At 40.5% G+C, this 26,265-nt stretch overlaps 1 protein-coding gene across 1 annotated transcript; it reads left to right on the forward strand.

Moving 5' to 3' along the window:
* The first annotated feature begins 1,718 nt into the window (after positions 1-1,718).
* slc15a2 (solute carrier family 15 member 2) lies at positions 1,719-26,155 on the forward strand. The gene is made up of 23 exons (XM_026145372.2): positions 1,719-1,839; positions 1,930-2,016; positions 3,561-3,648; positions 4,818-4,959; positions 5,356-5,448; positions 5,816-5,915; positions 6,343-6,433; positions 6,515-6,592; positions 7,541-7,623; positions 7,800-7,883; positions 7,991-8,080; positions 10,292-10,336; positions 10,623-10,658; positions 14,592-14,680; positions 16,386-16,467; positions 16,810-16,935; positions 17,889-18,050; positions 20,703-20,749; positions 20,901-21,008; positions 21,295-21,394; positions 21,473-21,616; positions 22,881-22,985; positions 23,778-26,155. Exons 2-23 carry the CDS (start codon positions 2,008-2,010, stop codon positions 23,982-23,984), a joined length of 2,109 nt encoding a protein of 702 aa, XP_026001157.2. The 5' UTR covers positions 1,719-1,839; positions 1,930-2,007; the 3' UTR covers positions 23,985-26,155.
* The last annotated feature ends 110 nt before the right edge of the window (positions 26,156-26,265 follow it).

Consider the following 26,265-nt stretch of genomic DNA (forward strand, 5'->3'; position numbering starts at 1 on the left):
CATTCCAGATACACAATATAACCATCCCTCTCAGACAGTGGTCACAAATCAGTCCAAATGTGTGGTAGTGCACATCTGCTATATTGAGATAATCCATCCCACCTCACAGGTGTGCCACATCAGGATGCTGATCTGACATCATGAGTAGTGCACAGGTGTACCTCAGACTGCCCACAACAAAAGGCCACCCTGGAATGTGCAGTTTTTTTGCGCTATTGGGGGTCTGGGGACCCAGAACCGGTCAGTATCTGGTGTGACCACCATTTGCCTCATGCAGTGCAACACATCGTCGCATGGAGTCCATCAGATTGTCAATTGTGGCCTGTGGAATGTTGGTCCATTCCACTTCAATGGCTGTGCGAGGTTGTTGGATATTCGTGGGAACTGGTACACGCTGTCGTATACGCCGGTCAAGCACATCCCGAACATGCTCAATGGGTGACATGTCCGGTGAGTATGCTGGCCATGCAAGAACTGGGACATTCTCAGCTGCCATCTGCCCTGAACAATGTGAACCATGATTCATCCGTGAAGCGCACACCTCTCCAACGTGCCAGACGCCATCGAATGTGAGCATTTGCCCACACAAGTCTGTTACGGCGACGAGCTGGAGTCAGGTCAAGACCCCGATGAGGACGACGGGCATGCAGTTGAGCTTCCCTGAGACGGTTTCTGACAGTTTGTGCAGAAATTGTTTGGTTGTGCAAACCAATTGTTCCAGCAGCTGTCTGGGTGGCTGGTCTCAGACGATCTTGGAGGTGAACCTGCTGGATGTGGAGGTCCTGGGCTGGTGTGGTTACACGAGGTCTGCGGTTGTGAGGCCGGTTGGATGTGCTGCCATATTCTCTGAAACGCCTGTGGAGACGGCTTATGGTTGAGAAATGAACATTCAATGCACGGGCGACAGATCTGGTTGACATTCCTGCTGTCAGCATGCCAATTGCACGCTCCCTCATTGCTTGTGGCATCTGTGGCATTTTGCTGTGAGACAAAACTGCACATTCCAGGGTGGCCTTTTGTTGTGGGCAGTCTGAGGTACACCTGTGCACTACTCATGATGTCAGATCAGCATCCTGATGTGGCACACCTGTGAGGTGGGATGGATTATCTCAATATAGCAGATGTGCCCACTACCACACATTTGGACTGATTTGTGACCACTGTTTGGGAGGGATGGTTATATTGTGTATCTGGAATGAATTTTAGGTCTCTACGTCCATCCCATGGGGAATGGGAGCAGTAACAAAGGTGTTGCGTTTATATTTTTGTTGAGTGTATGTGTAAACGACGCATGTCCCCACAATATGAGTTATTCAAGTACACACACACACACACACACACACACACACACACACACACACACACACACACACACACACACACCTTTGTGGGGATATGATCGTGGATGAAACAACAACTGTAGACTTATAGGTTTACCTTTACTATGATTGAATGTTTAAGCCTAACCCTAAAACCCATCCCTCAAACAGCAACCAACTAACACGTGTACTTGGGACACACGTCCACCACCACCGCTGATATTACTCAGGGTGAATAAAAAAGAAATAAATGATGCACTCGAAGTCATCCAACCAGAGATATGCGCTTTGACCCGCACATCCATCCCACAGTCAGGTCTGCGGCTGAGTGCAACAACGACTCTATTGTACCAGTAGATCCCGCTTCACTGCAACTTGCGGACCTCCCCCCCCCCCCCCAAAAAAAAAAAAATCGAGTGAAAGGCGTTGTAAATATACGCATATATAAACACTCATCTGCTACCTCCTTTTTAATATTTCACAAAAGACCGAAGTACGGAGGCTCGCTGCTTTTCCTGAGGTGACAAGTCCAGTGTTCTGTGGTGGAATATTAACTTTGAGTGTGCTTTAAGAGTGTAAGTGTCCGAGGTTTTTGCATCTGTGCCTTCAGAGAGCGGAACGGAGTGGGACGGACTTGGATGACAGTGCTGCCGTAAAGATCCCAAACTCTCTCATCTAAAACGACAACATGGGAAAGGTAAAAGTGCTGTTTTGTGATGTTTTGCGGATCATGCGCTGAGTTGCTCGGTTAGTTTTGTTGTGCATCTCTGATTTTTACCACGCAAAGATGCGTAGTAAAAGAAAAGAAAACAAAAAAAGAAAAACAAGAAAAGTTGTACGCGGGTTGGAACGCGTGCAAATTCCACGTCTGTGGAAATAAAACACGCAAAGATGTGTTGTTGACGTGTATGCGAAGCATGCAGAAGTGGGCTAAGGAGACAGAGGGAAGTCTGCTTTGAGACCAAGCTCTCACTGAAGCTCTATGCTAAATTATTATTGGTAAGATGATGCAACAGGCACCCCCTCCCCTCTAAAAGTAAACCCACACTAACTGCTGCTTGGAGAAAGCTGGTGCCACATGTGGCCTGAGCGATTATGTTTTTGGAGGTAGCAAATCCAATAAAGGATCATTTTTAATATGCTTACTGTACAGATTTGTTTAATCTCCAGGGGTATCATGCAGAAAATGGACAATATCTACCACGCTTTGATTTTCCTCAGTTGTAGAAAACTGTTGATACAGCGAGGTAAAATTATATATCAGAGGCAAATTGAATGGACATGTTTTCATGCTTTGATTAATTGAAATTAAATGACACCAAAACTGACATGGGGATGGGAGTAAATGTGTTCGCTGAACATTTGGTAAACAAACCCTTAAATTAAGTCTTAGCAATTAAAAAAAAAGAAACATTACCAAGTAGGGAGGCACAAGTCTAACTACTCCTAGTAAGTGTTTATCTGCTTGTATACACTGGAGTGACTGTGACTCACTGACTGCCTAAAGCTCACTGAATGAGGCCATGGACCTATGATGATGATGATGTTGATGATGATTAAAACACTGACCTCATATTAATTACATCCAGCTCCAGATCAGTGAGCACATCATTACCAGTAAAATTCTACAGAAGCCTCCATTTTTAGCAGCCGGTTGTGCAAAGTGTTTTACTGCTTGTAGACAGTTTGTATAGAGCTGTAAGTACATGAATCATATACCTTTACATACCAGGGCTACAGCTGATGTGAATGATACGACCTGACAGATGGCATAAATTGTCAAAATGCACTAAAGCAACAGCATAAAGTTGCAGATCATTGTTAATCAAAACATCCCACGCGGTGTTTAGTTGAATACGAAACATCCACTCCACAAAAATCCACTCAGAACTCAAGCGATGGATATTTTTCTTCATTTTAACTGAGCCTGGTCTCATTAAAGCTTTAAACCTATAAAACTTCTATTTCTGCGTAATGATTAACTTCAGTATCTTGTGAGATTGACTAACAGGAAGAATCTATCAGCTACATTCCTCTCTTTTCATGTCAGAGTATTCTCTGTCAGAGAATAAAACTATTCACTGAACCTGCCAGTTATTGTTTATATTTGACGAAGGTGGGGGAAAAAGATTAGATAGTGGATTCTGGATGTGCTTTACTTCAGTGTGATTGTTTGGAGAAAATGTGTACTCTTTAAAAAGTGCTGAACTTTGTTCTGTTAATACATTTTGCTTCTTTTAGAAAATTTTTGGGACCAATTACCCAGTCAGCATCTGCTTCATAGTGGTGAATGAATTCTGTGAACGCTTCTCCTACTATGGCATGAAAGGTATGCAAATAAATGCCTGGGCAATGTTACAGTGCAAATCTATATAAAGCCTAAATAAAAGCAAGGTTTTCTAGATTCACAGAGTACTTTTAGCTTGCTACATTACAGATTATGAGTATTATTGGGGCAATATAATAGAGAGGCAACAAATAAGATCTCTCTTGTTCCCTCACACGACCTCACTTATCTCCACAAGTGACAGATTTACTCCAGCCGGATCACACACAAACACACATGTAAATACACCACGCAATTTCCTGCAGTTTTAAGCTGATGCACTGTGTCCACAGTTTCAGCTACTGAAATTTCTCCTCAATCCGAGTGAACTTAAGACTCGGGGGTTTTATTTAATTATACTGTCTCGAAAATGTGAGAGAATATTAAAAAAATAGACCCCAAATATCGTATTTATTTCAGTCATTAGTAAAAATACCAACGGTATTAATTTTACTAATGAATAAAAGAAGAGAGATCGCATCAGAGAGGTAAGTGGTTTGAAAATAATGGATTACTGATATTCTGTAACCATCAGAATAACCAAGTTGTTTTGGATTTATTCTGGTGGCCTCTACAGTAATTTAAGAGCTACAAGCTAGCACAACTGCAGTCTGCCAGGAAATGCCATCTGCTGACGGAGATCAAGAGATGTAGTTGAGTGCTCGGGAAAAGCTAGGACGTCTGTTTTGAATGAACATGTTGTTTAGTTAACAGTGTGAGTTTTGCAGCACACAAGGTTCATCTTGAACTTTCCCAAGCGACTCTCGTGTCTGTTATGGCTTATTTATTAGGAAAATGTCCCACAGCTTTTTGGTTTTAGGTTAAAATGCCTTAGCTTACCTGAATGACAAACTCAAACCCAGAATGTTTACTTGTGGATCGTCTAAGCTTAAATGTAAGCACAGTGGGTGTCACCGATTACATTATTTAATGTGATGGTTTAACCAGCTTAAAAAAAAATCTTATAACGGAATATAATCGTGTGGTATTGTTGAATTCATGAACTGCGGAGGATTCGCTGAAAGGATTCTGAGTGCAATAATACTTTTAGAATATGACAGTTCATGTTGAAGGCTTACGATGTATTGTGGTGTTTAGGTGTGGGCTTGGGCTTCTCCATCCTGTGAGCTGATTCACAGCTTATGCTTGCTCGTGTGTGTGTGTGATCACAGCATTGCTGACACTCTATTTCCTCACCTACCTGAAATGGGACAAGGACCTCTCCACTGCTGTCTACCATGCTTTCAGCGGCCTCTGCTACTTCACACCCATACTGGGAGCTTTCATTGCTGACTCCTGGCTCGGAAAATACAAGTGAGTCTCTCAGCTGTAAATGCACTAAAGTGTGGATTCAAGCAAATAACAAAAATACATTGTGCAAACTGTGTTCATGTTATGTGGATACTTTCTAAGCTTCTGCCACTGGAAAAAACAAACATTTGTTGCCATCGATAAGTCAAAGATTTGGGTTTTTATCTCAAAACGTCTCACTTCATAGCTCGAAATCTTGACTTATAGCTAGCAAAAAATGTATTTTTCAGTGGTGGAAACAGGCACATTTTATGCGTGTGCAGTATTTCATCATCTCCTTTTGAGCTGCTAGCTTTGCCTGACGTTGCCTGCTACTGGAGATGAATCATTCTGAGCACACATAGAGATTTTGAAGAAGGCCTGAATGCCCTGTACATAATCACAGCTTGCTCCCCACAGGACCATCATCTACCTGTCCATTGTATATGTGATCGGCCATGTGGTCAAGTCGGTTGGAGCCATTCCCACCGTGGGAAGCACCGAATTGCACATGTGAGTTGTCATGAGCTAATTCTATCACTCTGCACAATCACAGCCCAGCACTGTTAGAAGAGGATGAGGTAAGGAGGTGTAATAATTAATAATCCTTATTGCACTGAAGGAATTTGAGCATTGATTTCAAAAGTTTTGAATCAGGATAAAATTATTTTTTTGGTCCATGAACGTCATGTCATTGATAAACTGATGCCCATCACAGTTCCCAATGCCATACAGTTTCCCATAATTTTCACTCAGCGATTCTTTGAGTGCCATTCATCCAATCTCTTCTTTCTTTTCAGCACTGTACTGTCATTAATATACACTGTGTTGTAGTTTGAATCAGCAGTTTGTTTGTGTTTTGTGTCCGTGTGTCCTACAGTGCTCTGTCCATGTCAGGTCTGATACTCATAGCTTTGGGCACCGGAGGGATCAAACCCTGCGTGGCGGCGTTCGGAGGTGACCAGTTTGACGAGGAACATGTAAGCCTTCTTTAGTTTGTGGAAGTATTTGTATTATTTTTATTGGTACACCAAGGAAACAAGGTTATCAGAAACCAATCCCAGCTATCTGATAACTTTTATATAATGCCTTTTTTTGAGGCGCGGCTTAGTGATAACTACCTGCCCATCATCAAACATTAGGTACTGAGCCACACATACTTCTCAGAAGTTATCTGTGGCATGTAGGAATTGGCAGTTGCTCGCTAACTGCTTTGTTACTGTGTAAAAATAATACTTTAAACTGCAGTGCTAGATTTACTCGGTGTTATTGGTGTCCAAACAGTGTTTAGGACATATCCGAAAACTCCTCTGAGGGCTTATATACTCTTTAACACAACAATGGTCATGTGGAGTTGTTGTAGCAATGTTAAACTCAGTAAGTGATTATGTTTTTGATCCCTTCTAGACCACAGAGAGGCAGAAGTTCTTCTCTATTTTCTACATGTCAATCAATGCTGGCAGCTTCCTGTCGACTATTATTACACCCATATTGAGAGGTGAGCACATAGTCGTAGTTTTACATGTTACATTATATCCAGTGAGGTCCACTGTGTTAATAACACACACCACTCCTGCAGGTGACGTGAAGTGTTTTGGTGGAGACTGTTATGCTTTGGCCTTTGGGGTTCCTGCAGCCCTGATGGTTGTGGCTTTAGGTGAGTTTCCACCTCAACATTTACAGAGTTTTCTCCAAGTGCTTTTCAAATAGAGCAAGGGATTTTTCAACATAGCATTTCTAACTTGACAGTTTTCTTTGGGAAGCATACATTATTTCTGTTGGTGCACAATAACAGAATTATTTCAGGGAAAAAAAATACAAAACACGGTCAGCTCCCTGAAAAACGGACCTTTTTATTTGAGCCATAGCACAAACCTCTGCTGTGGCAAGAAAATCTTGTAAAATCAAGTCCCTACATTGTCCACAGTTTTTTTTTTAGCCCTTTCTGCTGTTTTTGAAATGCTTTAATCAACTTTTTCAACTCAGTATTTAGGCATGAAAATAGTGCCACTAATAGGGACTGAACTCACATGTTGTCCTGCTTCGATTAGAATCTTCAGTTCCATGTTTTTAGCAACATGTTGCTAAATGCAGTAAGTGTGCTTATGATATCCGATGCTGCAAACGTTGACCTATTTTCAAACCTGCCAGTCGCATTTCGAGATCTGAGCTTTATTCCAGGCTGTGATCAGCATGCTGAGCTTGCGTTTTCACGAGCCGGCCTTACACTTGATCAAGACCCATCCACATTTGTCCTGACAGTCAGTTGTCTCTGCCTCTCGGTCCCCGTCACCCCTGATCCTTATGGGATTCATGCTTAACTGAACCCTCGCTTTGAAAACAAACTGTGATTTAATTCTTGAGAGGTCACAGACAGATCGCAGTGAGGGTGAAGCAGAGGAGGAGCTTTAGTGCTAAAAGCCTGAAGCACGTTTACAACATGGTAGGTTTTATTACCCCAAAGCCTTCATTAGCAGCTGTGAGAGGACAAACCATCCTTAAATAGGTACTCAGTATTATTTTGGTTGTTCTGACATCAAGGCAATCACTCGCTGTGATCTTCACTCAAACAAGTCCAGTCTGACTCTTCATTTATCGCACACAGTTGTCTTCATTGCTGGCAGCAGTCTGTACAAGAGAACTCCTCCCCAGGGAAACGTCCTTTGGGAAGTCTGCAATTGCATCGGGGTGAGTAATCCCATACTTCTCCCTCGATTTATCTGAGAGCTGAAGTGCAAGCACATTGATTTACTGCTTTTTACTGCCAAGAATCATTAAGAAAGATATGAATTTCACACTTCGGGGTTTCTGTCTCTGTTATGCACACTCCATTTTCATTCCAATTATTTACCTTTGGCCTACAGTTTGCACTTAAAAATCGTTGGAACAAATCAAAACATGACCCACCGAAAAAGCACTGGTTGGACTGGGCTGAGGAGAAGTACTCGGTAACGTCAGCGAACTCCTTCTATTAATTCAGTGATGCGTAGAAGTTTTTTAAAAGTCATCTAACTAGTGTGTGTTTGTTTGCGCGCGCGTGTGTTTTATTTTACAGATGCGTCTGATTCAGGAGATAAAGATGGTTTTGCGAGTTCTGGTGCTCTACATCCCCCTCCCAATGTTCTGGGCTCTCTTTGATCAGCAGGTAAGACAAAATAATAAATAATAATAAACTTAACTTGTAAAACAGAGTTACTTTTACATAATGCAATAACAAGTCATAATCCAAAATCAAAAAGACAACTACACACAAATAAAATAACCGAAAACAGAAGACATTAAACCTTAACAGTGTGAATATTATGACAGGTAAGATAAATAAATACATTTATAAGAATGAATGAATTTATTTACCGATTTAAAAGTAGTTGCTGGAGAAATCCACAGCTCTAACACAAACTGTCCTTCTGTAATGAGCGTGCAGGAACAGATAAAATGTGTCTGAGGTGCGAGTAAATCTGTGATGTAGGTGTTGTGAACCACTTTTGCGGCCCCGAATGCAAGACTCAGGACACAGGAAATAAAGTCAAAAATCATCTTTTAATGCTGCAAGTTCAATGAAATAAACAGACTCCAAAATATTACAGAATAGGACAATAAAATCGAAATGCCAGATATGTGAACAATGCAATTAAGGACAAGAGGAGTCTGAGACAACATATAAACAAGACAGTAAGGGGAGAGGGAACAGGTGGGGAAATAGCCAAAACTTTCAAAGTGAAGTAAAACTAAATACATGTTTCTGTGCCTGTGAAGGCAACTGTTGGTACCTACAATAATATAGATGAAACCCCAACAACCAGACGAACAAAGCACTTGGCAACAGTGGGAAGGAAAAACTCCCTTTTAACAGGAAGAGACCTCCGGCTGAATCAGTTTCAGAGAGGCGCAGGCGTGTGGAGCTGAGGGGAGTGAGACACAAGGCTAGACACAGAGTATTGAAATAAAAAAAGGAAGTCACTAAACAAGTAACCACTATCAAGACAGGCTTATCAAGACACAAAAGGATACGTCGAAGACTAGATTACGCAAGAGGTCAGAATATAAAACAGTACTACATACCAACACACCTTCAATGACATTACTAAAAGCTTAAAAACTACAGTCCAAAAATGCAAAACCTTGGGTTTAAAACCCAGAACCATGACAGTAGGTAGCAGCAAGACCATGGAAGACTTTAAAACAGGGGTGGAGAACTCCACGTCTCAAGTGCCGGTGTCCTGCAGGTTTTAGATCTCACCCTGGGTCAACACACCGGAATCACATGATTAGTTCATTACCAGGCCTCTGGAGAACATCAAGACATGTTGATGTCATTTAGGCATTTAAATCAGCTGTGATGAATCAGGTAGCCAGTGAATTGTAGTGAGGCTGGCAGTGATGCAGTGTTTTGTTTTTGATTTTGTTAGTCTGAACTCATGTGTTTTGAATGAGATTGAGAGGGAAGAGTGACTTTTGGTTGGGAAAAAGACATATGAACCTTCACAATGAGCTGCTCTCCATTATGTATCCAAACCCCATACTTTATACACCATGCACTAAAGTTAAATGCCCAATGAAAATAAGCTCTAGGAATGTGATTAGCACATCAGTTCAATTCGGTTTTATTTATATATCGACGAATCACAACAACAGTCGCCTGCATTGTAAGGTAAAGACCCTACAATAATAAAAAGAAACCTCCCACCAATAAGACGACTCCCTGTGAAGGAGCACTTGGTGACAGTGGGAAGGAAAAACTCCCTGTTAACAGGAAGAACCCTCTGGCTCAGGGAGACTATCTACCGTGACCGGTTGGGGATGAGGGGAAGAAGACAGGACAAAAAAACACACTGTGGAAGAGAGCCAATCATTAATAATAACTTATGATTAAATATTCTTAAGTATTATTTAAATTGTGTTCCACTGTTGTACTCAGGCCTTTATTTCCAGTTTAAGCAACATTTACAGTCACAGCTTTTACTTACTTTTTAATCAAAAAGAAAAACTTGCCTCAGTTCCCTTCCTACTTGGACAGACTGCATTCTGTGTCAGCACAAGATCAAGGTCTTGTGGCGAAACTTTCTTGCAAAATCCCATAAGTGTCTGTTATGTTCTCCTCTGACCAACAGTCAACACAACCATCTGATTATAGAAAAACCTCAAAGCCACATTCAACATTCCTGTTTCTCCTTCCTCCTGTATCCGTTTCTTCCTGTAATTCGACTGATTTAAAACTGATTTCTTAGAGGACATGTCAGAAATACACTATCCCTTTATTATTATTATTATTGTCCCTTCCAGGGAAAATGAGGAAATCCCATCTGCTGTGCCTTAAACAAATTTGACAGTAACAGATGTCTTTTCTTTATTGCAGGGTTCCCGCTGGACACTTCAAGCCACGAGGATGAACCTGGCTTTTGTAAGACCTTACTTACGTGAAGTAATGGTGTCAAGATGTTAAAAAGCTGATGCTGTATTTTCACATTGTTATCAGTGGGCTGGTTTAGATTAGCATCTGATATCACAAACAGTCTTTAGAAGAGAGCTTTTCTTTGTTAGGGTGTTGCTGCAATTTATCATTTTATTCTAGTAAATAACATTGTTTATGGCTCGTTATCAAGTCAAAAAATCATCAACTCATCAAGTTTAGATTTATAAAGATAAAGTTTAAGTGTCTCTCCTGTCTTTGTCTTCTTTTATTATAGGGAAACTCCTTCGCTATTAAGCCTGACCAAATGCAGGTATGTGCAGCTTATTTGGCTCTTGCTGGGATGCAAATTGTGCGCAGTCTCTGCTAATCTAAAAAAGCAATAATGAACGGCAGAAAGTCCAGAGAAAAGCAGAAAATGATTGTGATGGATGCAGATTTCTTAGCATATACTTGTAACAGTACTGATATATGTGTATGTATTAGAGATGGACCGATCCGATATTACGTATCGGTATCGGTCCGATACTGACCTAAATTACTGGATCGGATATCGGAGAAAAATAAAAAATGTAATCCGATCCATTAAATATCACGAAAGCACCTCACAAAACTTGCAACACGCCGTAACTCGCCTCAGAACGTCGGAGCAGTATGCATCACGTGATAGAGCAGCTGTGGCATGCGGGACCTGTCAGTGGTCTGGATAGCATTTGGAGCTTCGCTAGCAACCTGGCATTTCATCTCCGACAAAGTTATCCCCGAGAGAAGTAAAGCAAGTGTGTAAGTCCATCTCTGAATGTTTGTAAAGCATTCCCATGTTAAGCTTAACGAGCGACTGCCTCTCGCTCTCCTGCTGCTACTTCAATCGTGAAACTGCTTAAATCAGCTGATCGGCTTTTCTGGTCTGTCTCTCGTTTGTTTTTGGTCCACTTTGCGCCAGAAAGAGCAAACCAGCGGCTGAACAACAGCAGCACGTTTAAGCTTGATAAGCTGTTGTTACAATTTATTTAATATTACTTTCTACACCAGGATCTTTTTCTACGTAGCTGACGCTGGTAACTGTGCAGGGGCGGATCTAGCAAAGTTTAGCCAGGGGGGCCGATAGGGCATTAACTGGGAAAAGGGGGCACAAAGACATACTTTTCTTTCTTATTCTCATTTAAAATGTCTAGCTTTTAATAAATAATTATCTGACACCCAAAGTTTTAATTTGATGTAAAATGAATAGAAGTCAATTACTGTATATAGTGACTATTAAGTCTAATATATATATCCTAGTAAGCTATAGTACATTTTCCTTTGGGAAGGTACCATCTGTGCAGTCTGCAATTTTGTTGAAGAAAGATGTTGAATCTATTTAATATTTCTTGAAAAATAATTGATTTCTGTGCATTTTTTTTCACACTGCATCAAATTAAGGTTGATTACGTTGATTAAGCATCATGAGGTGGAGCGTGAGGGGTGGTTCCCTATTTTTTATTTATTTATTTTTGTTGTTGCTGGGAGTTGGAACCCTATTAGTTAGGTTGCTTAATATTTACGCCAAGTACTCTTTAAAATACCAGAATAGGGAGGATGGTGTAGGTCTAAGTTTATTAGATTGATCAGTATTGCTGAACTATGAAATATTTTTTTTGTATACAGGTATAACAGAATAGCTTTAGTGTAGTTGTTGTTTTAAACTTGAGTATGAACTTGCAGACTTGCAAAATGCAGCAAGATATTTTAAAAAACAGTTTTGTTGATTAAAAAACACTATATCGGATTCATATCGGTATCGGCAGATATCCAAATTTATGATATCGGTATCGGTATCGGACATAAAAAAGTGGTATCGTGCCATCTCTAGTATGTATATGACCCAAAGTAGTTTTCCAATGGTTTAGCAAGCGAACACACTGTGTTTCAATGCTAATTTTTACCTTTGGAAATGGGTTAAGTTAAATTTACTGTATATTGCAAGGATTCAGTATTTTATTTATCACTGGGTAAATTGTAAACTGCTGACAACTGAAAAACATGCTTTTCTGGCTGATCAGCATATTTGAATTTCAGTAAGAATGATAGATATTTTAATGTATTGTGGCTTTTTAAAAACATTTCATGGTGCTCTATGCAGTCCCCTGAAAAACTAAGTACACCCTTACAGTTTCTATAGATATTAAGAGGGTAAACAGCAGCCAGGTGCTGCTAATCAAATGCACTTAATTCATCATGAACAAGTGTGAACACTTCTATGGAAGCAGAGGTGTTGGCAGTTTGCTGCTCTGGAGCTCTGTTAACACAATACCACAGCCTTCCCAGGAGTGGAAAATTCAAGAGCTACATTTCCGACTCTGTTTGCATGGAGTCTGTTAGCATGCTAGTTAGCATGCTAGATGCTAAAGTTCATCACAGTGCTGGCTTGTTTGTAAGGGTGGCCAGGAAAATGGCAACATGACTTAGGTTTGCAAAGTTGCATCTGGAGAAAACTCAAGAACAATGGAGCAATGTCCTTTGGATAGTGGAAGTAATGCATAGCTCCATGTTTGGTGAAGATTTAAAAAAGGGACAAACACTTCATTCGAACTATGTTGATGGTGGGGTGATGATTTTGGCTTGTTTTCCAGCCACAGGACTTGGACACCTTGCAGTCACTGAGTCAGCCATGAACTCCTGTGTATACCAAAGTATTCCAGAGTGAAATATGAGGCCATCACCCTAACAGCTAAAGCTTTGCCCAAAATGGCCCATGTAACAGCACAATGACCCCAAGCACAGCAGAATGACTGAAAAAGAAAAGAATCAATGTGTTGAAATGGTCCCGTCAACCCGATTGAAATGACTGTGGTGGAACCTTAAATGAGAGTTGTGCAAAAAATAATGCCCACACAAACCTCAATAAATGGAAACAACACTGTAAAGAAGAGTCCTCCAAAATTCACCCACAATGTTGTGTTAATGATGAGAGGCTGATAAAGTACAGAAAACCATTACTAAAGGTGGTTCTGCATACTACTGAATCATGGGGTGGACTTAGCTTTTCTCAGGACTTCATAGAGAGCTGTGAAAACTTTATTTTCACATGAATGTATGTGATTAGTGTCTCCTCCTCTTTTTTGTTTGTGGCAGTTTATCATGTCATAGTTACAGTCACAGTTTTTTCCTGCTAAGAAAAGCAGTAAAAGATGGTGACATGTTAATCTGCACTTGACCGTTGGTCATGGCCTTCATTGCAGCCTTTATGGTCACTGGATAAATGCCAGACTCAATTTTTTTCTATTTATTTATTTAAAAGGGACAACACCGTTTGACATATTTCCAATACAGAGCACGAAATTGATGTGCTGCATTTAGAGTTTATAGCTCGTCCCTTATCCACTGAACTGGATTTCTATCCATTAGTTTCAGAATTTGGTTGTATAAAGGTGTCAGATGCTTAAATATAGTCGGTGGTGCTTAGGCAATATGAAAAATTAGAAAATATCATCGAATGGATAAATAAACGAGCTGCTGAAATGAGCGTGTGGTGTTGAAGTTCATAGTCAAAATTTATGGTTGAAAGTGATTGTAGTTTTCATTGCTAAAACATTAGTAGTTTAAACTACAAACTAGTTGCAGCCACACTGTCATTACAGTCAAAAATAAACCAAAGCCATCAGGAAAAATTAAAATGTTTCTTTTTATCTCCAGTGTCAGCAGGCACTGTGGATGTCATGAGTGAGGCTTACCATGTGAGCCTTGCATTGCAGCTTCACTTATGCCAGTAAAGAGCATTACACAACTTGACTATAAAGTGTTAATGGTTACCGTGTTTTTAAGCTTTACGATTTAAAGACTAAGCATAAAAAAGAGCTTCATGTTGTTCTGATATAAACAACCCGAGACTCTCTCCCTCGTAGTCTCTGTTAGGTTTCAAAGCCAGTGTGCTTGAATACAGCACCATAATTGATGGAGTGTCCTGCACAGCTGTTATATATTTCTAATGCAGAACCTACCAGCTAATCTAAGGCACAGATTTTAAACATCCAGTGAAAAGAAGCATCTCTCAAGTCTCCTCACTAATGAAGACCAATGTTTGACTAGGCTGTGATGAGGCTATTTTCATGAAAACACTTTTATGGTTCTTCTTCACTGCCATCTCTTTACAAGCAACACCGAATCAGAATCTCTCTTTATTGACGCAACATTTATGATTTTATGGACTCTACAGAGCTTTTATAGAGTCGTTAAAAGACTAATTTTCCTCCCCCTTGTTGTCTAGATGTTGAATGCTCTGCTGATTCTTGTCTTTGTGCCTATCTTTGACCTCATCATATATCCGCTCGTTAGACTCTGCGGACTCAAGATCACGTGAGTAGTGGATTTATTTGGCTTTGTTTTGTACTGCCACCTTTATTTCATTCAGGATCATCTTGTAATCTCGTAAAATGGGAAAAATGAAGCATGTGATTCCACATATATTTCCCAGGATTATGCCTTAGAAAAGAAAGTTAACGATTGAGGGAAGTGTCTGTAAACACAAAGCTGGTATTCATTTACAAATGAATGTTTAATGAATGTTAAACATTTACTTTTAAACCCGACTCCAAAGTACTTCTCACAGTGTAAATATGAATTTCCATACTTGTTTCTCAGGTAGGGAAATTCACAGGGTCCAGAGAGTGTTAGTCAAAGCCATCTTTATTCATTCGACACGCATCACACCACAACTTCTCGACCCTCTCCAAACCCTGATTCCTCGTGTTTTAACATGGGGAATTGAGGATGCCACGCAGGTGCATCCGCCCTCCCTGCACGGCACCGCACACCACGCCCCACCACATTACGTTTTTGGTCGCATTAGCATGCATGTGTGTAATCATTCTACTTGTGTGCACGATAGCTCATAAAGTTTTGAATGATTTCTGATAAATCTTTGTAAGCGTATAGAGTGAGGTCATATTAACAATTCATTAAAATTTGACTTATATCGACCAACGTCTTCAAGGTCAACTATTAGTTAAAAACTGACATAAAACCTTATAACCTGTAAGTATAAAGAGACGGTGGTTCTAGTGAAATGTGTAATGTCGACATATAGAAAGTACTGCAAAAGGATTTAAAATATCAAGTAACATTTGACCTCTGGCCTCTCCTTCAAGATTTTTAGGTTGATTTGAAAAAAACATAATAACGCTGTATAGAGCAATTTAAAACTGTGTTTCTTACTGCCATCCAGCCTATCCAAGCTGCCATAGGCCATCGTTTGTACTAACAACATATAGGCATATATATAACTGTTCCCACAAAGTTGGCAGCATTAAACTGTCCAAAATGTCTCAGTATGCTGAGGCATTAAGAGTTCCCTTTACTGGAACTAAGGGGTGAAGCCCAGCTGCTGAAAAACAACCCCACACCATAGTCCTCCCTCCTTGGAGTCAGACAAGTACTGTTCTGTAAGAGCCAAACTCAGAGTCGTCCATCGGATTGCCAGACGGAGAAGTGTGATTCGTGATTTGAGAACACGTCTCCACTGCTCCAAAGTCCAGTGGCGGCATGCTTTACACCAATGCATCCATATTTTTTTGTTGTGCAAAGCTGAGAAAGAAATTCAAGCTCACACATCAGTAAAAGCATTTTGCATGATCCATATACAGACACAAGAAAATAGAAATGCTTGGCAAAAACAGGATAATGTGAACATTTTAGACTTCCCAAAGTTTCCCAAATCATATTCTTAGTGGACCAATTTTCTTTTTAGGAGATCCTGACTTTCTGGAGTTTGCACCCAAGTGACGTAACGCTTCTGAGAGTATCCCAACAATCAGATGATCCCCAATGAGCAAGGAGTTGGTGACAATAGGAAACAAGAACTCCCTTTTAACATTAGGACCAGACTTAGGGATGCACAGCCATAACAAGGAAATAATGCGACAGAAAGTTTGTCAGGGAGGACACTGGTGTGGAAATAACCCTTCTGATAAAATGATAAAGCCACGCTTTCAGAATATTTTAAAAAGCAGTGAAAAACAGGTAAAGGTATTAACTGTTGGGCACCAACTCTCTCTGTTTTCAGACCTCTGAGGAAAATGGCCATGGGAATGGTGTTTGCAGCCCTGGCCTTCGGAGCAGCCACTCTGGTGGAGGTGAACGTTGTGGTACGTATGAGCAGCAATCATAGTGATTGCATCTTGCTACAGAAAAGCACTCACACTCGGCAAAACCCTTACTGCTCATGTTTCCAGGAAAACCTGAATGTGTACAGTTCAGATGTATAATCATAATGGTAGCTTGCAGTTTTAAAGTTTGGATGCCAAAACTTAACAGTATCTTTTTGCTGATATTAAGTACATTTGCTGTTTCTAGCATGCCCACCTGAATCTTATACTTTAACTGTTTTGTTGTTGATTTTATCTCATAGTGATTGTCTGACTGGTCAAAAAGTGTTTTTGCTGATATTTTTCCATCACTGTGCTCTGATTTGCTTTTCTCTCTAATAGAAAACTGTGGTGAATCCTGCACCTGCAGGGAAGTGTCTCTTGCAGGTTGTCAACCTTGCTAAAGATGATGTCAGTCTGAAGGCTCCTGGCACCGATCTGTTTCTACAGTCAATCAAGTACCTTGAGGTAAGAAGAGTGCAGGTGGCTAAACTTTTCATAATTTTCACTGTGGCTCAAGGCGAATAGAATTAAAAACTACATTTCCCTGTCGTTCACATGTACATGTACGAAACAATAAATAAACAGAATTCAACTAGTAATACATGTAAGAAGAGAGAGATAAGACAAAACTAAAACTCAGTGTGCCGTTAACAGTGAAAATGCTATTTTAACTTTGATTGAGCTGTTCTACAGAAACAAGAGATTTCATAACTTCCATCCATCCATCCATCTTCATCCGCTTTATCCGGGGCCGGGTCGCGGGGGTAGCAGCCTAAGCAAAGAGGCCCAGACCTCCCTCTCCCCAGCCACCTCCTCCAGCTTATCCGGGGGAATACCAAGGCGTTCCCAGGCCAGCCGAGAGATATAATCTCTCCAGCGTGTCCTGGGTCTGCCCCGGGGCCTCCTCCCGGTGGGACATGCCTGGAACACCTCATCCAGGAGGCGCCCAGGGGGCATCCTTGTCAGATGCCCGAACCACCTCAGCTGGCTCCTTTCGATGTGGAGCAGCAGCTGCTCTACTCTGAGCCCCTCCCGGATGGCCGAACTTCTCACCCTATCTCTAAGGGAGAGGCCAGCCACCCTTCGGAGGAAGCTCATTTCTGCCGCTTGTATCCGCGATCTCGTTCTTTCGGTCACTACCCACAGCTCGTGGCCATAGGTGAGGGTAGGGACGTAGATCGACCGGTAAATTGAGAGCTTCGCTTTTACACTCAGCTCCCTCTTCACCACGACGGACCGGTGCAGCGTCCGCATTACTGCAGCTGCAGCCCCAATCAGTCTGTCGATCTCCGGCTCCCTTCTCCCATCACTCGCGAACAAGACCCCGAGATACCCCCAGATTTCATAACTTCATTCTGGCAAATGAGTAAGTTTATAATTCAATTTTCTAAAAACATTAACTCTCTGGCTTCTCTCAGGACCCTCCTGGTTATGAGACTGTTCCACTGTCCAACGGGGAGCTGAATCTTGAAGTCACTGTAGTCAATGGAGGAAACTTTTCGGCTACCCAGAAGGTTGAAGAGAAAAAGGCCTACAGTGTCATCATTTACCCCGACGCTACTGGAATCACCTACACATTAGTGAGTGTTCCTACGAGCTGTTACCACATCTTCACTTTTTTTCCCAACACTGTTGACTATTGAGAATTAAATAAGCAATGAGTACAGTTTGGTTTTAAAAGTATTTTTAAAAATCGACATGAGGTCAGCGCTCTGATCCAGAAAGCAGGTTCAACAAACTCTGAGTCTGATCATAAACTCTGTGTTGGGAAACCGAGTTTCCTGTTCCAGTTAAATCAACTCAACTGTGAGTCAAGCATGTGCGTGTGTAGCGAGAGAAAGGCGTCATCAACAGAACTCCATGGCAACGGGTATATACAGAGCAGAGCCTACAATTTAACATAGTTGGCCGAGAAATATGAATGAGCGCCACTGTGGACGAGAGAGGAGAAAAGATCCTGTCATCATTTCCCAACTTGAATTTTCTTAACATTTAAATTTTAAATTGAATTATTCGTGTCAACGGCTGGAAGGGCGGTTTGTTTGAGGAGCGGACAGAAAAGCAGACGACCGAGAGACAGGATGACAGGATTTAACAAAAAGCAAGCGTTTGTTCAGGCTGATAACTAAACACAAAAGCAAAAGGCAGAGGCAAAAACTAAACGTTACGTTGAACTGGAAAAACTAAAACTACGCATGGAAACCATAACATGAACATAAGGATGAGGATGAAGAAAAACCAACACTTGAGAAACATGAAATCCATAGACATGACGGAAAGAAAGCAAACGACCTGACAATGAACAAAGGCAGACAGAGGACTTAAATACACAGCAGGGTAATGAGGGAAGCGGAAACACAGCTGACACAAATGAACATGACACCACAGGGGAAGCAAAACTAGACACACTGAACATGGAACACAAGACCTTCAAAATAAAACAGGAAACATGACTTAAACACCTGGACCAGACAACATGGAAACAAACGTAAGTAAACATACAGTCAATGCTATAAATGAATTAATACTAAATAATAGAAAACTAAAACATACCAACACAAAGAATTCACAGAAAATCCATAATCTCAAAAATGCTGGGTCATAGACCGAGCCCCCTGACGATTTAGCTATAACGTAAGTGGGACAAGCTGTCATCTGCAGCAGGCAGTTTAATTAAAAATGAATCATGGACCTTTGATAATAGGACAACCTATTTTGATCATTTGCAGTGGAAAAGATGTCGAGGTTCAAATTCAAATTTTTAGACGTTTTAAAAAGTTCATTATCGTTTAATGACTGTATTTCAGCGTGTGCGCACATTTAACATGTTGTCAGAACATGTTCAAGTTCTCTGAAACTCTGTAAACTACTCTTAGTCCCACTGCACAACCTGAAAGCCATTTACGGCTCATCTTTACAATCTTGACATCATCTCCAACACGATGCCAATGTTGTCATACATTTTTCCATCAGTGTGACAGATTACAACACAACAGCAAATGATTCTTCAGTGACGAGTGTTTTTTGTGACTAAACCATCATAGTTTTATTTAAACAGTTATTATCACAGGAATGGACGTGAAATATTTAACTGGACATTTCAGGGAACTGGCGAACACATAGACATTTATGCATTTCCATACGTGCTATAATATCAGCTGTCGGTCAGCTGGTTCAGGTGCAACAGAAGAGGAAGAATCAGAGAGAAATGATCCATTTAAATGAAATCTCTTTATGGAAGAGAAACCCCAGAGTTGCCATCATCTTGTGGTTGTGGAGTTAGACGTGTCTGCTCGATCACATTAAATAAACACACTAAGCAGACAAGTCCGCTTAGCAGTTTGGTGCACCTGGTTCACACTGAGGTCAGTTAGTAAAGAAAGGCAAAAATACAAATGCAGAAATTCAGATTAAGCTGTTTTATTGTGGGACTCGGTAACAGGAGATTAATACATCGGCACCATAGGTACATCATAACCACAGATCATTCTAAAAACCTACGCAGAACAGAATAAATCTTTATTGTCACTTTTACAAGAACAATGATAGACAGTTAGGCTAGGTAGATTTTTATATTAAAATTCATATTTTATTTATTAAAATTCCATTAGAATAAGTTAAAGAGGTAGTGCAAATTGAGTAAGATGGTTGCATTATAATAAATATGGTTTATAAACACAGTGGAAATGTTAACAGCACAGTTAACCTTCAATTAAGGTGGAGGTAGGGCATCTTTGACAGCCTGTGGGTAGAAACTTTTATTGAGTCTGGGGGGGGGGGTGAATCTGCATGCCAATAATAATCACATTAACGTCAGAATTAGGAATTATATTATTAATAGCCTAAGTGTAAGGAATCACAGATGTCCGCAAATTCCTGGAGATTGCAAAAACTTGAAATTCTCAAGCGAAAATTTACAAAGAAGTGGAATATGTTTGAATAAAAACAAAAGCAAAAAGAGCGACCCAGGATTTGTTTCCATCATGGCTGCCACAACCACAAGCCAATGAACACATAATGCACCAGCACTCAGTGGGTTAGGTCGTTGGCTCTACAAAGATTCACCACAGAAGTCTAAATCAGCTGTAAGAAGCTGAAGGATTACACAGACTCTCTATGAACGCTAATCTCCATTAATATTTATACAAGTTTCTAAAGAATTTCCTTGAGTCTAAATTGAAAATATGGCATAAATTACAAATAGCAGGTGTTGATGTTTTTTAATCTTTCAGGTAGAAGATCACATAACAAAAAACGAAGAAGGGAATCCATTATTGAGGTAAAACCTTTTTTACCTCGAGGCTGTTGCTAAGCTTTTGTGCTTAAGCTGTAAAGCATCTGAATCTGCTTGTTCCCCTGCTGCTTTAAAATATAGGTCAACCTGGAATAATGAGGTTTGCTCACGAGTTCTCCTGGTTCATATTTAACAGGTTCCTCAACACACAGCCGGAGGCCTTAAACGTAACGGTGGGAGATAATAATTTCTACATGTCCTCCGGGTACAATGTGACTCATAACAAGACCGTGCAGCGGGGCGAGTAAGTTGGACTTTTGGGAAGTGGTGGTCAAAACTGGAAGGAAAAGCCCTAATGCCAAATATCTGCTAAGCTTTTCCCAACCTCACAAAAAAGCAAAACAAGAGACATCACTTTTTTCATAATTCCATGTCCAAAGAGATCATAATGTTGAAGCTGTGATTTTTTTTGTTTTGTTTAAAGCAACAAACAGTGTTAATATCAACGTATATCTTGTTAGTTAAATCATGCTGTTTGATTTTTTTCCTCTAAATTATTCATTCCTCTACCTCTTCTGCCCTCTGGACAGATACACTGATGTCACCTGCATTTCAAACTCAGGAAAGACCTCTAAACTTAACCTGGGCCTGCTGGACTTTGGCGCGTGTTACACTGTCATTCTCACAGAGGTCAGGATGCTTTCTAACAACTTCATTTAGTCATCACAGATCATAGCAGTTTTACAGCCCTTCTGTGTCCCTTCTCAGGAGGCGGGTAAAATTGTGCCTCACAAGATCGAGGATGTGAAAGCCAACAATGTGCACATTGCCTATCAGATCCCACAGTACATCCTCATCACTGCTGGAGAGGTCATGTTCTCCATCACTGGCCTGGAGTTCTCCTACTCACAGGTGAAGTGATACACGCTACCTATCAGGATTACCTGTACTCGTTCCACTGAAAATCTTTGTTTGGAATATTAAACACTGAAAGCTTTTTGGCTTCAAAGAAAAAGGTTTTCAAGGACAGTAGCTTCCAACCAGGAAAATTCTCCAAACTGGAATACATCTGGTTGGAAAAAAGGGAAAATTGTCTTACAACACTTTTGTCCATATTAGCAAACACAGGAAGCTTTATACTTATACTTAGCTTTAAACTGTAGCACTTAGATGTATTAGCCCAGCGGTCCCCAACCCCCGGGCCACGGACCAGTCGTTTGGTACCGGGCCGTGAGAGTTGAGGTTCGGGTGTGAAATGTATGGTTTTCAGGGTTTTTATCGGTTTTTAGTGTTATTTTGTTATCGTTTTTGTCGTTTGCTTGGTTTTTCTGGGTTGTTTCACATGTGTTATGAATAAATCTTCTTTTTTGGTACCGGTACTAGTTTTATTTTGTTGTATTTATCTGCGACACCTTAATGGGCGGTCCGTGAAAATATTGTTGGGCATAAACCGGTCCGTAGCGCAAAAAAGGTAGGGTACCGCTGTATTAGCCCACTGGCCAGTCTATGCCACAGCTGCCTTAAATGAACCGCGTTGATAGTTACAAAAATAATTTTTTATGTTTCTGTAAGGGTTAATCCACCAGTATACACAGACTTCAAATTTACTGCTGACTTCTCTGTGTGCCAGCTCAGTTTTAGGGTATAAAAATGTGAATTCAGTTGAAAAAGGTTTTTTAAACCAATGTTTTTGACCGATTATGGAAATATTTGTGGTTTCATGACAGGTGGGCTGATAAAATTTGTTAAGCAATTTGAATAGAAATTCTTACTGAAGCAGAGTATGATGATGTAAAGCATTTAGCTACCTTTTTATTCCAATGTAATGGCCATAAAGCTGACATCCACTAGCTCGCTGTGTCAGAGGAATGCTGCGTTTCAGAGCAACCTGTGACATTAAAGACTGATAAACAAGACACAGGTTTTTAGAAGAGCTGTTTATTAAAGATCCCATGAAATTGGAATTTTCTGTAGAAATACTTAGAAAACGGTGCGTTTACTATTAAAATTTTAATCCACTGAACGTTGCCCAAGGAAGTGATTTCCCCTCCAGATCTGTTTCTGTCATATTATTAAGATGTCAAATTCCTACTTCACGAATCAATGAAATATGTGTACAGTCCCAGGGCTGCCAGCTGTCTTTATTTCTTTAACCCTGCATCTGTCTTACCCCCAGGCTCCAGCCAACATGAAGTCAGTGCTGCAGGCTGGCTGGCTGCTCACGGTGGCATTTGGCAATGTGATAGTGCTGATTGTGGCAGAAGGGGCAGGACTGGAACAGGTATGACTCTTGAAGGGCATTGTGGGAAACATTTAAACTCTTACACAAAAAAGAAAGAAAGGCTTTTAATCACCGGCCACTTCATTTGGTTCAACTACTCAGCAATCGAGCATCTAATCAGCTAATTGTAGCAACTCAGCTGCAACTGGCAACATGCACCTAATAAAGTGGCCGGAGAGTGTATAAACCCTAACTACTGAAAATTACATCTTAACGTGTTAATAACTGGTAAGGATCGTTATTGTAATTCAGTGAGTCACATAGAACAAAATTTGTTGTGTCTGTTGAATGAAAGAAAGCTGCATCGCACACCGGCCTAATAGATGATGTCATAAGATAAGATAAGATAAGATAGAACTTTATTAATCCCTCGGGTGGGTTCCTCTGGGAAATTCGTAAAGCAATATACTTAAGCGATAAAAACACTGAAACGCTTTAAAGTAACAGAAATATAATAAAAGCCATAAAAACAGACTCTAATGGACAAAAAGAAAGATTAGAAGTGCTTTGTACAAAAGTTTCATTATTGCAATGTATCATAAAGTAGAAATAAACCAAAGCTACCTGTGCACTGTAACAAGGTTTAATGGAGAGATAAGGATGAACTTGGGGTATCTTATAATCCACTGGAGCGTGTTTCTCACCTCTTTTATCCCACAATGTGTGCACCAAAAATCGCCAGCTTAAATAAAACGTACTTCAGCAACTGGTTCTGTGTCTTGGTGAGCAACAAATGAACTGAATCGGTCGCGAGCGCGTGCAGCAAACACTAAACTGTCTCTGTTATCTCAGTGGATAGAGTTCTTGCTGTTTGCCTGCCTGCTGTTGGGCGTCTGCATCATCTTCTCCGTCATGGCCCACTTCTACACCTACGTTGACCCCGAAGAAATGGAGAAGCTTTACCTGGAAAACTCAGTGAGGGAGGAAGACGACAGTGACTTCAAGAAGAAAAACAACGAGATAGAACTGAACAAAACGGGGAAGAGCACCAAAGTGTAATACCGCGACATTAGTCACACCTCATTATACGTTTGGCTGCTTTGTGCTTTATAAAGGTATTATTTTAGTGAAAATGAAACTCTAAGATGTGATTGTTGGAGATTTCTTGTGGTTTTAAAGTGTAGGACTCGTGACATCATTTAACATATGTTGTGAAAAACTCCCGTTTCAAACTTTATAACCTTACAAGGAAAGGACTTCCTGAATCAAACTTAAAATATGAAATAATATTCGAGGAAGACAAAATAGTCATTTCTGCAAAATGATCAATAGTGTTATTAAAGCATGTTAATACTACACTGTATATATTTGTTGCATATTAACCCCATGTCAGAATGCTGTTCATGATAATCACAAGCTGTGCAAATATTGGACAGAAAGCATTCAGTTCGCTTTGTGTGCCTTTATCACAATGTTTGATTTCCAGAAAACAAAGCTCATCATTACTAAACGTCTGATGTGATATGATCTCTAATTACAAGGGTTTTTCTGCCTGTTTGTACCTGAACAACTAAACAAAACGGAGTTTCTCAAACAGGTTTCAAGGGTCTGCATGTAGTGCAGCCAGTGTCTGAAACAATCTTTCAGTAGTCGTGGATACAAGTACACAAATTTACAAGTTTGTCCCTCTAGAGCTGTGTTTTTTTTTTTTTTTTTTGAACGGCACGGTGGTTAGCACTGTTGCCGCACAGCAAGAAGGTCCTGAGTTCAATTCCAACATCAGGCCGTCTTTCTGTGTGGAGTTTGCATGTTCTCCCCGTGTTTGCGTGGGTTCTCTCCGAGTACTCCGGCTTCCTCCCACCGTCCAAAGACATGCAACTTGTGGGGATAGGTTAATTGGATAATCCAAATTGTCACTAGGTTTGAATGTGCGAATGAATGTGAGTGCGAATGGCTGTCTGTCCCTGTGTGTTGGCCCTGCGACAGACTGGCGACCTGTCCAGGGTGTACCCTGCCTCTCGCCCCATGACAGCTGGGATAGGCTCCAGCGCCCCCCGCAACCCTGAAAAGGATAAGTGGAAGCGAATGAATGGATGGATGGACAAAAAAAGTCACATTAGCCACTTGAATTTTAAAAAAGTTCCAGTCTGGTTGTTTGGATCTTAGAAAGCAGCTGTTTCATTACAGAACCTCGACCACTGGATAGATTTCAGTCCTGATTTATCAGCTTTTGACTGTAACTCAAAACTGCTTCAGAAGTCTATACAACGGAAAATAGAAGGATTGTATTGACACGTGTCACATGTAGCGCTAATGGTTTTCCCCTTTTACTCACACATAGTTAGGTTTAGACTTTTAACATTGATTAAATGACTTTCACATATTCGATGCTTGAATCCTCTTTTGTTCTTGGATTGGCTCCTTTGCAACCACAGACACAGTTTTAACGTACACATGTAAGCCTAGACGGATTCATCAGAGGTACCTGGGGTTCAGCATCTCGCCCACAGGCACGTCAACAGCTGCAGGAGCTGGGGAGCGAACAAGTAACCTTCTAAATAGGAGACAATCTAAGCAGCTGTGAAAGGAAAGCTTTCTGAGGGCCTGGGTCAGAAAGCAGTGAGGAGCACAAGGGATCCATACAGGAGCTGAACAAGTAATCTATTGAAAAAGTCCACTTTTATTCAGTCAAAAAGTCTTATTTATGTCACCTGAAAAAAAAGAAGAAGCCTTTTTTGCATTCATTTGTACCAATTGTAGTCCTTGTATCCACCTGTGAATGATTTCCCTGTAAAGGTTTCTGCTTTGCTGACGTTGAAGTTTAAAATTGTGGAGAAACATCCAGCTTTGTTTTTGCAGACATAATGATTTCTTTTACTGTTTATAGGCAGAAAAATCACAGATATGAAAAAAAGTAAAAATTATGAAAGAATTTCTTGCTACTGTTCATGCTGCTCATTGGGACACGTCATCATCACAGAGCCATCTTTGCAAATCAACAAGTGTGCTGTTAAAAAACAAAAAGAAGTATGATGCAAAGTGCTGTGTGTGTGATTTTTTCAAACCTGCAGAAACTGATGTTTTTTGCCTGTGGTTTGTTTTTTGACAATATGTGATGTTTTTTATTCAGGGAAAAGTATAACTTTGATTTTTCCTCCAAAGTTCTGTAAATAAACTTGTTTTGTGATGTTTGAAGTTTTAATGCAGATTAAAACTTGTATTCTTGTCAATCGTTTACTCCCATTTATCATAACTGCAACAATTTTGCACCAAAATCTGACAAAAACTCTTTGACCAAGTTTAGATGTGTAAAATGTCCCCACCTAGGACAAACCAACTA

Source organism: Astatotilapia calliptera, chromosome 16 (genome assembly GCF_964374335.1).
Source record: "Astatotilapia calliptera chromosome 16, fAstCal68.1, whole genome shotgun sequence".
NCBI lineage: Eukaryota > Metazoa > Chordata > Actinopteri > Cichliformes > Cichlidae > Astatotilapia > Astatotilapia calliptera.

Bases quoted from the DNA above. Each gene is read 5' to 3' on its own strand.
- slc15a2 (XM_026145372.2), top strand. The intron at 14,681-16,385 runs GTGAGTAGTGGA...CTCTGTTTTCAG, and splicing joins CTCTGCGGACTCAAGATCAC to ACCTCTGAGGAAAATGGCCA. The intron at 21,395-21,472 runs GTCAGGATGCTT...GTCCCTTCTCAG, and splicing joins ACACTGTCATTCTCACAGAG to GAGGCGGGTAAAATTGTGCC.